The sequence below is a fragment of the Pollachius pollachius genome (assembly GCF_949987615.1).
Source record: "Pollachius pollachius genome assembly, chromosome: 5".
In the NCBI taxonomy this organism is placed as follows: domain Eukaryota; kingdom Metazoa; phylum Chordata; class Actinopteri; order Gadiformes; family Gadidae; genus Pollachius; species Pollachius pollachius.
The window spans coordinates 25,583,206-25,596,041 of record NC_136938.1 but is presented as its reverse complement, the minus strand read 5'-3'; the positions used below and the strand labels follow the sequence as shown (position 1 = coordinate 25,596,041).

The window sequence follows — 12,836 nt, the reverse complement described above, 5'->3', positions numbered from 1 at the left end:
CACCTTTAGGATATAGTCGCTGAGAAGAAGTGAAACTACCAAACACCAACTAATCGACCCCGAAAAAGGGCTTAAAACTAGACCATTAAATCACTGCTCATGATGAATTCCAGTACGACGGTGTTACTGGAAACGGTCAATTTCGCGGCAGAAAAGCACCGCAGTCAACGGCGTAAAGATGTAGAAGAAACCCCTTATATCAACCATCCCATAGGTTTGTCCTGTGCTGTCAGCCTTTCACCTTATTAAATGTTTTGTTAAATGTTCTTCTGTGTGTTTTTATGGGTATGCCATCTGCTTAAAGTTGTTTGCCTTTTTTTTTTAAGGAGTTGCAAGAATCCTCAGTCATGAAGGTGGCATTGTTGACATTGAGGTGTTGCAAGTGAGTTGTCTGTATCTATTGTAAAATAAAATGTATAGCCTATACTGTATTTGCAAATTAAAAAAACAAAGAAGAATTACTGTTTACTCATTGGGTTTTCAAAATCACTAGCTATCTAACCCTACGCATGTTCCCCCAATTCAGGCAGCTCTTCTCCATGATACTGTTGAGGACACAGACACCAGCATAGCAGAACTAGAGTTAACTTTTGGACCAACCGTGGCGCGCATTGTCCAAGAAGTGACCGATGACAAGACCCTCCCCAAACAGGAGAGGAAACGTCTACAAGTAGAGCACGCACCCCACTGCAGTCACCAGGCCAAACTGGTCAAACTGGCTGACAAACTTTACAATTTGAGGGACCTTAATCGCTGCACACCTACAGGTGGCTTTTTGTTTTGTGTTCCATTGTGTTTGGTGGCTAATCTGTGTTTCTTATTACCACTGCGATTGTGCTGTTTCTTCTATTCATGTATTGGTTTTCCTAATCATCATTGAGCTGATAAAATGTGATGTGTTTTCAGGTTGGACTGCAGAGCAAGTCCAGGAATACTTCGTCTGGGCCTCTCTGGTGATAAGAGGACTGAAAGGCACCCATCCAGCCATTGAAGAAAAGCTTGAAGCGCTGTTTAAGCAGAGGGGAATTCAGCTTTGAAAAATATCCCTATTTGAACTTTTCTGAAAAAAAATGCTGTCTGCGCTCCTCTTCATGAAATAATATCAAAAGAATAAACCTTCTTACAATATATATGTAATTATTTTGTGGAATTACATTTATTTCTTGTTTCACATTAAACACGGTGTAAATAAGAATGATAAAATCCATATTGAGAGCTGTATACACGCACTGAAACAAAAGATTAAACATTTTAAGAATATATATGCAATTATATTGTTGAATTAAATAATCTCTTGTTTCACATCAAACACGATGTAAATACGAATGATGCAACCATAATAAAGGCTTTATACAAACTCTGAATCGTTCATGAATATGTATTCTTTTTAGTAGGACATTTTTATATTATTATTTTAGTATTATGTATTTTGTTGTAATTGCAGAGGAACTAAAGCTACTACATAATGATCCAGTCGGACTCACACCACTTCCGGTCCGTTCAGTGGTTAGACTTCCTTTCGCGTCGAGGATCTCAGATCTAGGAGCTTGGATTGTAAAGGATATATTTGACTAGGTCCTTATTTCTGTTTTGTTTGGTCCATTAACTCGGGCCACCATGTCAGGACGCGAGGCCCTCAACATGAAGCTGCCGCCGATCCAGTCCACGGCCGGAGCCGTGCCGATCCGCAATGAGAAAGGTGAGACGTCTGCTATCCGATTAGCAACATAGCTAACGTTGCAACAATAATAATATGGCCTAGTAGTGTTGCATTGACAGTTTTAGACCGAACAGGACAATAGGATATTGGATTGTATATCATTTTTATGTATATGCATAAACGTGTGTTCAGTTGATCATTAAGTATAATACAGGGCTTCATCAAGTTCCAAACACCAATCTATCCATATAAAATAAACCAGTGCAATCTGAAGTATTGAGTATGAGTATGAGTATTGAACAAACATGATTTTCCTCAATGCACGGAGATCTAATTAGTTGCAAAATAGAAAAAGTGTGCCACCTGTCCGTCTTTCTGCTCTATGTCAATAGAGCATCTCCTCTCAACGTGTTGCCATTACTCCCTCAGACCTGACGTCATCGTTGATGCTCTGTTTCACGTTGGAACTAATAGTCAAGTTGCCCTAATTCTTACCTCCTGTTATTGTGACTCCCGACACACTCAACAACAGGTGAGATTTCCATGGAGAAGGTGAAGGTGAAGAGGTATGTCTCCGGTAAGCGTCCCGACTACGCTCCGATGGAGTCGTCGGACGAGGAGGAGGAGGATTTCCAGTTCGTGAAGAAGGGAAAGGACGCTGAGCCGGAGCTGGAGGAGGAGGAGGTGTCGGATCCTCGTCTCAAACGCCTGCTGAACCGGGTGTCTGAGGACGTGGAGGAGAGGTGTGTTTCTCATGTTGGTCACGCCTGTCTCGAAGAGGACTTAGAGCTGGGCTAACAATCACCCAGAACGTGTATACAGTTTTGCTTTATGATGCAATGAATCATCCTGAAATGCAGAAAGTTTTTAAAAGTTGGTTTACAGTACAGCATATTGTCAAATTATAATGTGGTGTATCAAGTGTCAACCTGTCCATATAAAATAGACAAGTACAACCTGAACCCTAGAGTATTTAATAAACATGATTTTCCTCAATGCATAGAGCTCACCTTCCCAAACCAAAATGGAAAAAGTATGCTATGTGTCCATCTTTTCTTCTCATGATTCTGTCGCAACTGTTAACCGTAATGGCGACTAGCCACAGTTTTCATCTGTCAATCAGTATCTCCAGTGGAAAATAATACAGTGCTTCATACCTACCGAACCGTCCTTCTGAAACCGGCACCATCTTATAACCACACACTTGTGGTTATATTGTTGTTGTTGTTGCTATTACCAATACTTTATTTGGGGCTCATGTCTTCCTCAAGGCTGGCGAGACACAGACAGATCGCGGAGCCCGAGCTGATCGCCGAGAGCAGCGAGGACTCGGACGAGGGCACCTGGCACCCGGAGCGCGAGGAGAGCAGCGAGGAGGAGGAAGAGGAGGAGGAGGAAGAGGAGGAAGAAGAAGTTGACGATGAGGTTCGGATGGCTTTAAGCGAAAAAACATCTGGCTTTTTTGAGCCAAAACCAATACCGCCTGCTCTGTGAGAAACAACAACAACAACAACTCTGTGGATGTGATCTTCTCCGTTCAGGAAATCGAGAGGCGGCGACAGATGATGCGCCAGAGGGCTGAGGAGCGGAAGAACGAGGACATGGAGATCATGGAGGTGGAGGAGGAGGGGAAGTCGGGGGAGGAGGCCGAGTCGGAGTCGGAATACGAGGAGTACACCGACAGCGAGGACGAGGCGGAGCCAAGACTGAAGCCCGTCTTCATAAGGAAGTGAGTGAAACCCGGCCGGATTTCAATAAGAGGGAGCAGGTGCCGTACCACAAACGATGATCCAGCGCAGCCTCCCATTGCAGCTGGGATGATCCGTCTGATCGGTTAGAAAATAAACCGCACGCGGCTCAGGAGGTAGAGCGGGTTGACTCGGAACCGGAAGGTTGCTAGTTCGATCCCCGGCTCCCCCCAGTTGAGTGTCGAGTTGTCCCTGAGCGAGACGCCGCACCCTGACTGCTCCCGACGAGCCGGCTGTCGCCCTGCGTGGCTGACACCGCCGTCGGTGTGTGAAGGTGTGCCTGAATGGGGGATTGTTAGGCAATATTGTAAAGGGCTTTGAGTGGCCACAGGTTAGAAAGCGCTCTATAGATGCAGTCCATTTACCATTCCACCATTTACATAGATGCTGAACAACTCAAATAACCGTCTCCGCCGCTCTGGTTCTCGTGCGCCTCAGGAAGGACCGGGTCACGGTGGTGGAGCGCGAGGTGGAGGAGCTGAAGGTGAAGGAGCTGGAGGCGGAGGCCAAGAAGCAGGTGGAGGAGCGGCGGCGCTACACGCTGAAGATCGTGGAGGAGGAGGCCAAGAAGGAGTTTGAGGAGAACCGGCGCACGCTGGCCGCTCTGGACGCCCTGGACACGGACGGGGAGAACGAGGAGGAGGAGTACGAGTCCTGGAAGGTCCGGGAGCTGAAGCGCATCAAGAGGGACCGCGAGGCCAGAGAAGCGTGAGTCTCCGAGGGGTTGATGATGATGATGATGATGATGATGATGATGATGATGATCAGCGGTACGCAGTATTTACGCAGATGTGCTCTGTTAAGAGGTTCAACCAACGACGGTAGAGGGTTCATAAAGAGTTGATTACGGTCATAAATCGACTCCATTTCTAAAGTTTCATATCGGCGAGGATAGCGATTCGTCTGTGATAGACCAATATTGGTCGGGCTCTAGTGTTGACGCAGAGTTCTCTCGTTCGCTCCTAGCATGGAGAAGGACAAGGCGGAGATCGAGAGGTTCCACAACCTCACTGAGGAGGAGCGCCGAGCAGAGCTGCGTAACAGCGGCAAAGTCATCACCAACAAGGCGTCCAAGGGCAAATACAAGTTCCTGCAGAAGTATTACCACAGGGGAGCCTTCTTCATGGTGAGTGCCTTGTTGTGTGTTGGTAGGCAGTTTTAAACTTGTATGTAAATGTTTAGCTGACCCTAACAGTGGATGAGGTAATGCATTCAAATTCAACACTTTTTATGATATAAATGAATGTCTCCAGCCTGTTAAATGCTCTGTAAATATATAAGTACGTAGTCGCAGAATTAGTAACCTGCAATTTGCTTCATAATAAACTAGACCGCATAGGGTTAAATGGTGTGGTCGATATAGCGAAGAGGGAATGCAAATTCCAGTTTCCCACTGACTTTCTGTCGTTTTGAGAAATGGCTGTACATGGTTTGTACAGCCGTGGTTTGTACGTTGAACTCCGTTCGTACATTAAACCTCAATGTGATGTTCTTCCAGGATGACGAGCAGGACGTGTTCAAGAGAGACTTCAGCGCTCCCACACTGGAGGACCACTTCAACAAAACCATCCTACCCAAAGTCATGCAGGTCAGACCCATGTTCTCCTTCTCCATTTACATTTGGGGCATTTAGCAGACTCTTATATCCAAAGCGACTTACAATAAGTGCATTTGTCAAAAGAAAGAAAAGGCAACATTTCGTTGTCGGAACAGTAGAGATGTTCAGAGAAACAAGTGCCAAGCACTTACAATTTTTAGGGAAACCTATCCCCGTACACAACAAAGATAGCTACGACACGATGCTAAGTACTATTTTTTTCTAAGTGCCAGGCCGTGCAACATACAATAAGTGTTTACATTACGGGTCAGGATTGGAAGGTCCTTCTGCGTCACTCTCAGCATGTGGTCCCCGTGACACACCCATCAGCTCATCCACAACTGCCGCTGAAATCTTTGGGTTTTCCCTTTCGTCAGGTCAAAAACTTTGGCCGTTCCGGACGCACCAAGTACACCCATCTGGTGGACCAGGACACCACGTCGTTCGACTCGGCCTGGGCCCAGGAGAGCGCTCAGAACACCAAGTTCTTCAAGCAGAAGGCGGCCGGGGTGAGGGACGTGTTCGACAAGCCCACGGTGAAGAAGAGGAAGGCGTAGAGCCGCACCAACACGGACGCCGGTCTCGCCAGGCCACGTTTCTAAAGACTTTGAGTGGAGATTTTGGGCGCGTGGTCACGTCCCCCTCAGATGCGACAGAGCAGCATTTTTTTTTTATTACTGCACTCTGGTTGGATGAGTCGATTATTTCTCAAGAGATTTAGGTCACAATACTTAATCAGATATGGTTGGATTAAGTTGAATGGTAATACTCAATGAATCGTGCTTTTAGTGGCCACTAAAAGCTAGTGGCTCTTTACCATATATTTTGATCCGTGCTCAAAATTGTCCAAGGGACAATGTCATTTTGTACAGTGTTCTGCATTGACTTCAAATATCCACTTTTTCAATGTATTTCAATGCAAGTGTGGTGTTGATACATAATTGTTAATAAAATCCATTGTTTGATTAATCTCAGATCCAAACTTTTAGAATATAAATTATTTTATTGCCTGTTTGGAGTATGCAGGATGTTTTAAGGACTAAGGCAGCCATGATTGGATCACTTAACCATTTCATGCCCATATAACAGGATTTATGTTGCACAGGCATGTTATTGTTTAAAACGATTCTGGAAAAGTCATTGCAATGTGATGACTTTCCCAGTCATAACACTTAATAGTGGATGAGATCTATTGGTCTGAAAATCAAATTGAGTCTTGAGCTTTCAATTAATGGCCTCGATTTCGGTTATAGATGCATTCGTTGATCAATACTGGTAGGCTTATTGTTTGTAGAAGATTGTAAAGACAAGAAAAAAAACTAGGCTAACCAAATGGGACATTTTATTATAATAATAAAAAAAGCTTGGTGATGAGAATGTCAGCAGTTGTCGGGCCAGTTTACGAGGTCAACATGGGTCAGGTGTGTAAGCTATGTGATGAAGGTATAACAGTCCAATCCTCAGTTTGTCAGGGCCACCAGAGCCTCCACGACATTCCCCATGTGTTCCCTGAGACTGCGCTCCGCCACGCCCCTGGAAATCTCCATCTCCGACATCTGTGGATCATCACAAATCATAGGAACCAAATCAGTACACCTTCAAGCTATAGCGTATATACATGAGTGGGTATCACCAATAACTATACCATTGTACTGTAAACAATCTCCCTCAGAATGAAGCATGAAACACGCCTATGAATAGATTCTGACTAAAGTACTGTATTACAACATATTCTTGAAATTATAACTAGTGCAGAAAACATTTAAGGTGTCTGCTCAGAACGGGCCGATTGCTTGGCCTTCCGTATTGCTGCTTACAGTTTTCTCGAGAACCGCTGATCCTCAAAACAACTTCACACTTGACCCTGCACTTCCTTGAATCCTCGACCATTCACCCGCCATGTGTGAGGTCGATTGGATAAAAGGTTGTAGAGAAAATCGTAGGAATGACATGCATACAGAGATTTGTCTAATTATAATTGGATTGCATTGCAAAGCACAATCAGATAGTTGTGGTGCTTATTGTTTGGGAACCTACAATAAGTTCTACATCTTCTCTCTTGATCGTGACTTTGGCCAATTCTCTTTCTCTGAAATGACAAAAGCAAGAGTTAGTTCCGGGCTTTGATTTCTGGTCCAGCAGTTGTATCGTTAACTATAAATCTATATCACATCTAGGTTGTAATAAAAGCTCCATTTATACAGCATTTATTGCTGCAATATAATATACATAAAAAACGCAATATCTGCTAAAACCACCCACCTCTCCTGTTTGGCTTTCTGTTCTCGCGATCTTCTGTCGCCAATCACCGACATGGCCTGAAAGAGTCAGAGTCACAAACATCAACGTCTGACAGCTGTCAATCAGAGATAGATAACTTTATTGCCATGTCAACACCGTTGATTGGAATTGGTCATGGTGCCACACAGGTTACAATAGGGCAATACACGCACGGTACAAACAGTACATAAAAGACAATGACACATAAAATCATCCCAACCAGTAAAAGATAAAGAGCGTTTGCCATATACCGCTGGACTACCGCATATTTATTGATTACGCTAACATGTATGAGGTTGTATCGAGCCCCGTAGAGCAACCCTGGCCGGTGTGTGTGTGTTTACAGATGTATGTTAATGCATCCACCCTCCTATCTATGGGTTTGCGTCCACACATTAGGCGTGTGTGTGTGTGCGTGCGTGTGCGTGCGTGCGTGTGCGTGCGTGCGTGTGTGCCTGTGTGTGCCGGCGTTAAACCGGCTAGGACCACATGCTCGCTAGCTGATGCTAGCCCTCCTCACCGTCTCCAGGTCCGAGCTGGAGATCTCCTTCTCCTCCGCGTAGTCCGTGACCCGCTCCAGGTCCGCGGCGCCGCTGTCATGTTTGCGGGGCTTCTCCACCGGCTTCCCGGTGCAGTTCTCCTCAGCCTCCAGGTCCAAATCAACGTCGCCTTCGGCTGCCATGTTAGCTCCGTGTTAGGGGAGAGAAAGAGATGTCGGAAGAGAAACGATGTTGCACCGGATGTTCAGGTGGCGTCCGAAACTAGACCGGAAGTAAACAGGTTGCTTTATAGTTATGTTTATTTTAACTAATTAATGTGTTCTATTTTCCTCAATGACCATACAACCAAAACTAATTTCATGATAATCATTTACTATCTTAACAAGGTAATTTGTTATGAAGATAACAAAACCTGTGTAAAACATGCCACAAAATAAGTAATACTCAAGGAGGTCCTTTGACTAAAACGTTATTTCATTTTTCTATTTTATGATTTGAACATGGTAACAAATTAGTTTTACATCTTTAACTTGGTTGATTCTCATAACGTGTATGAATGTATAATTGATTAGGTAATTGTTGATTACTACAGCTATAAGACCTCTGTATACAATCAATCAGTCATCATGGCGGGCAGGATAGTCTTCCAGTGTATGGCTCCCAACCAAATGGTCCCAGCATCAAAGCACCATGGTTGCAGTCAGACATCTTTGAGAAAGATCCCCAGAATCTAGGCCTGCTCTTATCCATAAAACCTAATATCCATCTGAAGACAGGCATACAGTAATAGAGGTTGCTTTTGATAACACTGTTGCTGCTGAATTGCAATCAAAAACAATATAAAAGAGCAATTATTAAAATAACTTGTTCTAGAGCAATTATTTATAATTATAAAATTAAAGTAACAGAATGTAATAATCCAGTAGATGGGGCACAGGTTATATATGGGTACAGTGTCAATTATTTATTTGTGGATTTTAAGATTTTATTGCTCGCCACATGAACTCTCGTTGTACAATTCAACCGCCGCCGTCTCCCTGAATTCACTGGTCGGCAGGCATTAGCGAAATCCACCTATGGTAATCTGCTTAAAGGCATAATTAAAGTCAGTGTCTTCAGTCACACCAAGGTCTAAAATCACACCTGCTGCCTCCCCCCTCCACCGAGCATGTGCAGCTCTGCCAGCATGGAACGATGTCTGGTTGACCCAGCCACACAGCGATGGCCTCAGGGCCGGTCGGACACCGCTTCAACCCCTTCATTTTGCTCTATGACTGATAATTGATGACGCTCTGTGAACTTTTGGAATTACCATTGAGTGTCTATGGGAAGTGATGTCTTGCCACTGTCTTGGGGCCCAGGTAAGACGCAGATACGCATTGTAGTGTGTGTTCTCGATCTGTATGTGTGTGTTGAGATGTTTGAGGAGAGTGAAGGTTTTTCTATAGGTGAGGGGATGGTTTCGGTATGTAAAAAAGACGAAAATAAAATAGGTTTGTCACTCTACGAAACTCATACTGTTATAATTTATTTCATCCTTTATTTATTAAAGCGTTCAATGTCAAAAGTTCACTTTCGATGTGGCAACCGTTTTTTTTTCTATCATAAATAAACCAGAACAAGTGTGACAGAAGTGACAGAAGTTTTAATATGCCCAGAGTGATTTGCTACGGATGAAGGATAATGTATGGCGTGCGATGCCACAGTCACGAATTATTAAATAGCGTTTCCACTGAACGTCAATGTTTTTTCCGCGTATCTATGTGAGTCATTTACAAAGACAGTTCAATGGATGAAACTATTTTCAAAGTGTGATTTACCCTCGCTTTTGAAATGTGTTAAGAAAGGATAAGCTTGTGTGATTAATTCATTGTTTATCTTAACATGGGTGTCTGTGTGTGTGTGTGTGTGTGTGTGTGTGTGTGTGTGTGTGTGTGTGTGTGTGTGTGTGTGAGTGTGTGTGTGTGCGTGTGTGCGTCAGTGTGGGCAGCTGAGCTTGGATTGGATCCAACTGTTATTCCACAAACCTATTGAAACCATAGATTAAGCACTTTCACTCAAGCGTTAATTTGCATCCCCTAATTTGCTTTTGTTTATTCATCGCAAGCGCTCTCCCCCCTCTCCCACAATGCAACAGCAATTATCTGAGAGTGAAAGGGCCCCCAGGAATGCAGCATCTCTCTGGGTGAGCTGGGGGTGGGGCTTGTCTGTGGGACTAATTGGTTTGTAAATGTTTACAGGACCAATCCATCAAACATAAATTAGGGTTTGAGGCTTAAGATCTGTATTACGCTCGGTTTTCCTAGTCTAGGAACATACCAGCTGATGTTTGATGGGAAGAATGGTTTTTGTCTGCTTTGAAGCCTGTTTTTCTGGGGGAAATTTTACCAACTTGTGTATCAAGATACTATAAATGACAAGAATAGTGAGGATTTAAAGGAAGGGAAAAAGTTGTCCAGACTTGTTAAGCTGGACTTTGTCTGAAAAAATCCACCAAGCAAAAAAACTGAAAAAAAGAACACTGTTTTAAGATCAATAAATGTTTTATTATCGTCACACATTCACCAAAGTTTGAATGGAAAAACGAGCAAATCAGAGCCTTTCTCTGGACTGGCTGGTTGCGTCAGCAACATTGTAGTAAGTTTGGTGTGCACGTGAAGTCAGGACAAGAACGGGCATGGATTCTGGGTGTGCACGTGATGTCAGAACACGAATGGGTTATGGATTCAGGATGAACTGAGGTCATTACTCATTTAATAGTACCCCGTTTATATCTAGATTCAGGGAAGCAAAACATGTTCAAGTTAGTGCAAATATCTTTTCCTTTGACAACCGATTATGTATATAATATGGTTTGGATTTATGTTAACTCTGCCTAGTTACATTATGATGGATCAAACAGGTCACTGTGTCAAACTAGGTCATTGAATGGTTTCATCGTCTGATTAATGTTTTTCAATGAAAGTTGTGCCATTAATAACGGTAATAGCCTCTTCAGCCAAAATCTGATATTGTTTTGTTTCGAGACAAGGGTCTAAGATAGCATTCAGGTTACTTTAATTACTTTAATTTGGATGTTCTTGATGACGTTAAGCCACACTAACTTTCCAAAAGTAGTTATGGACGTATGATATGATTGCGGTATTATTAGCCACAGATATAGAGATATTGGCCGATACATTTCACATCATCAAGGTATTTAGGCTCTCTTGGGCTGTACTAATGGTCACTGCGTTTCTAACATAATGCCTCTCTGACCAGCACAAGGACAAGGGAACGCCCACAAGCTCGCATGGGGGTGGCTCTCAATCCTCAACATGACCCGCCATCATCCCTCTCAGTATGTCCTGAGCCACCCCCATAGAGGTTAGCAGTAGTGTGTGTGAGAGAGAGGGAGGGTGAGGGCAAGAGAGAGAGTTTCTGTAAGAGAGAGAGGCAAAGAAGGCTCTAGAGAGAGATAGACATCAGATAGAGAGTGGGAGAGATGTGTTAGTTACAGAGCGAGTTATAGAGAGACATCCCAGGAAGAGACATGAGATTGAGACGTCGGTAAAGAGAGAGACATCGGCTGCAGGACTGAAGGTGACCCTGGCTGCAGATGATGGCTGAACAATGACCGGATTATCCTGACGCATCCCCCCGCCCCCCTCCACGCTAACCCACATCTAATCTGACACAGCCCTTCCCACCCACGCACTCGGCTCACCCTGCATTACTCATTTCATTTGGGTTTGATCTATTTCCATGGGGTTCACACTCATTAGAATGTCAACCGAATATTGAGATGCCGTGTCATTCGTTAAACCTCAAAATCACACCCATATCCGGTGCTTGGTGAGGAGTGAAATTCCATCGCAGACTGGCATGCCTCTAATCTGTGACATTCCAAGCTGTTAGTGTTCCTGGTTGCCGGGATAAACAGTTCTTGGTAGGATTATAGATGATAGATGTTTACAGATAGGTCTGTAAGCAGATATTTTTAAGCACCGTACGTGTTGAGTGTAGTGTCAGGTATCATCTGCCAATCACAGTGGGGTAAGCCCTTCAATTATTAAGTCTGGATTACACAGACTCATTAGCCCACCCTTCCGGTGGTCCTACTAGTCGGTTGGGGTCTACCAGGGTCCTGCAGGAGCAAGTAGTGAGGCCCTGGGGGAGGGGGGCCATGGGGATGGGGACGGGACAGGGAAGACAGATGGTACCAGTGCCTCTTTCCACCTCCACCACCTCCTCCCACTTCCCACTCCTGGCCTATCCCTCCCTCCCTCCCTCCCTCCCTCCCTGCCTCCCTCCTGCCTCGCCTCCCTCCCCTCCCTCCCTCCCTCCCTCCCTCCCCCCTTCCCCCCTCACCCGCACCGATCCGGCCTAATCTGACCGGGTAGGGTCAGGGGAGGGGGGAGGGAACGTGATGGGGCGGCATTGGGTATTTGCCACCACCTCTCTTTCTCTCTCTCACCCTCGCCCTCTCCCTCTTTTTTGGCCGCGTCCAGGACAAACTCAGAGCCTAGCTATGTAAAGTAAAAACACACACACACACACACACGAGAAACAGAGGAATGCTCACCCTGTGGAGTTGGACCGGACATCGCAGCAGACAGTTAGCTCGTGGTTAGCAGGGACTCCTAGCTTTACTCTCCAACCATCTGGCAGCGTAAGGAGTGATCATCGGGACCGAGCCGGCCGTGGGGTCTTAGGACGGGGTTTTCCTGTCGTCTGCCATTCAGCCTTAATGGTGAAACAAAGGGTTGGTTCTCATCCCGTTGCCGTGGTGAAGATGCCATGGTTACCAGCTCTTTGGTAGGGACTTCTATTTTCATCATCAAGTTGGACTGATGTAGTAGCGGCGGCGGTGGTGGTGGTGGTGGTGGTGGTGGTGGTGCCTGCGGTCGGTGGTGGAGGTAACACAGGACCTATTGAAGCACAATGTCGGGCAGTCAGGCGGGGACCCAGGGTGGGGTCTACAACTACTTCCTCAACATGGTAGCCTATCAGGTGAGACTGCAGCAGTGAAGTTAGGGCGACTGGGGGCAAATGCATGACAGCAGCGTCTG

The 12,836-nt window shown here is 45.1% G+C and overlaps 4 protein-coding genes across 4 annotated transcripts in view; 3 read left to right on the top strand and 1 right to left on the bottom strand.

Moving 5' to 3' along the window:
* The first annotated feature begins 9 nt into the window (after positions 1 to 9).
* Positions 10 to 1,364, top strand: hddc3 (HD domain containing 3). The gene is made up of 4 exons (XM_079736209.1): positions 10 to 214; positions 327 to 382; positions 527 to 767; positions 907 to 1,364. Exons 1-4 carry the CDS (start codon positions 100 to 102, stop codon positions 1,035 to 1,037), a joined length of 543 nt encoding a protein of 180 aa, XP_079592335.1. The 5' UTR covers positions 10 to 99; the 3' UTR covers positions 1,038 to 1,364.
* Positions 1,365 to 1,507: 143 nt separating this feature from the next.
* On the top strand, positions 1,508 to 5,981 carry mfap1 (microfibril associated protein 1). Its single transcript, XM_079737235.1, has 8 exons — positions 1,508 to 1,699; positions 2,193 to 2,403; positions 2,932 to 3,085; positions 3,202 to 3,389; positions 3,847 to 4,116; positions 4,375 to 4,534; positions 4,907 to 4,996; positions 5,383 to 5,981. The coding sequence occupies exons 1-8, from the start codon at positions 1,618 to 1,620 to the stop codon at positions 5,560 to 5,562; spliced, it is 1,335 nt and encodes a 444-aa protein (XP_079593361.1). The 5' UTR covers positions 1,508 to 1,617; the 3' UTR covers positions 5,563 to 5,981.
* Positions 5,982 to 6,325: 344 nt separating this feature from the next.
* On the bottom strand, positions 6,326 to 8,006 carry hypk (huntingtin interacting protein K). Its single transcript, XM_079737236.1, has 4 exons — positions 7,806 to 8,006; positions 7,268 to 7,323; positions 7,043 to 7,094; positions 6,326 to 6,561 (listed from the first exon to the last, which is right to left on the bottom strand). The coding sequence occupies exons 1-4, from the start codon at positions 7,965 to 7,967 to the stop codon at positions 6,466 to 6,468; spliced, it is 366 nt and encodes a 121-aa protein (XP_079593362.1). The 5' UTR covers positions 7,968 to 8,006; the 3' UTR covers positions 6,326 to 6,465.
* Positions 8,007 to 12,708: 4,702 nt separating this feature from the next.
* Positions 12,709 to 12,836, top strand: part of serinc4 (serine incorporator 4) — a gene marked incomplete at both ends in the record, with an annotated part of 14,841 nt that continues 14,713 nt past the window's right edge. Inside the window, one exon of the mRNA XM_079737210.1 lies at positions 12,709 to 12,777. Within this exon, the coding sequence (XP_079593336.1) occupies positions 12,709 to 12,777 (69 nt within the window). The remainder of the gene's footprint in view (positions 12,778 to 12,836) is intronic.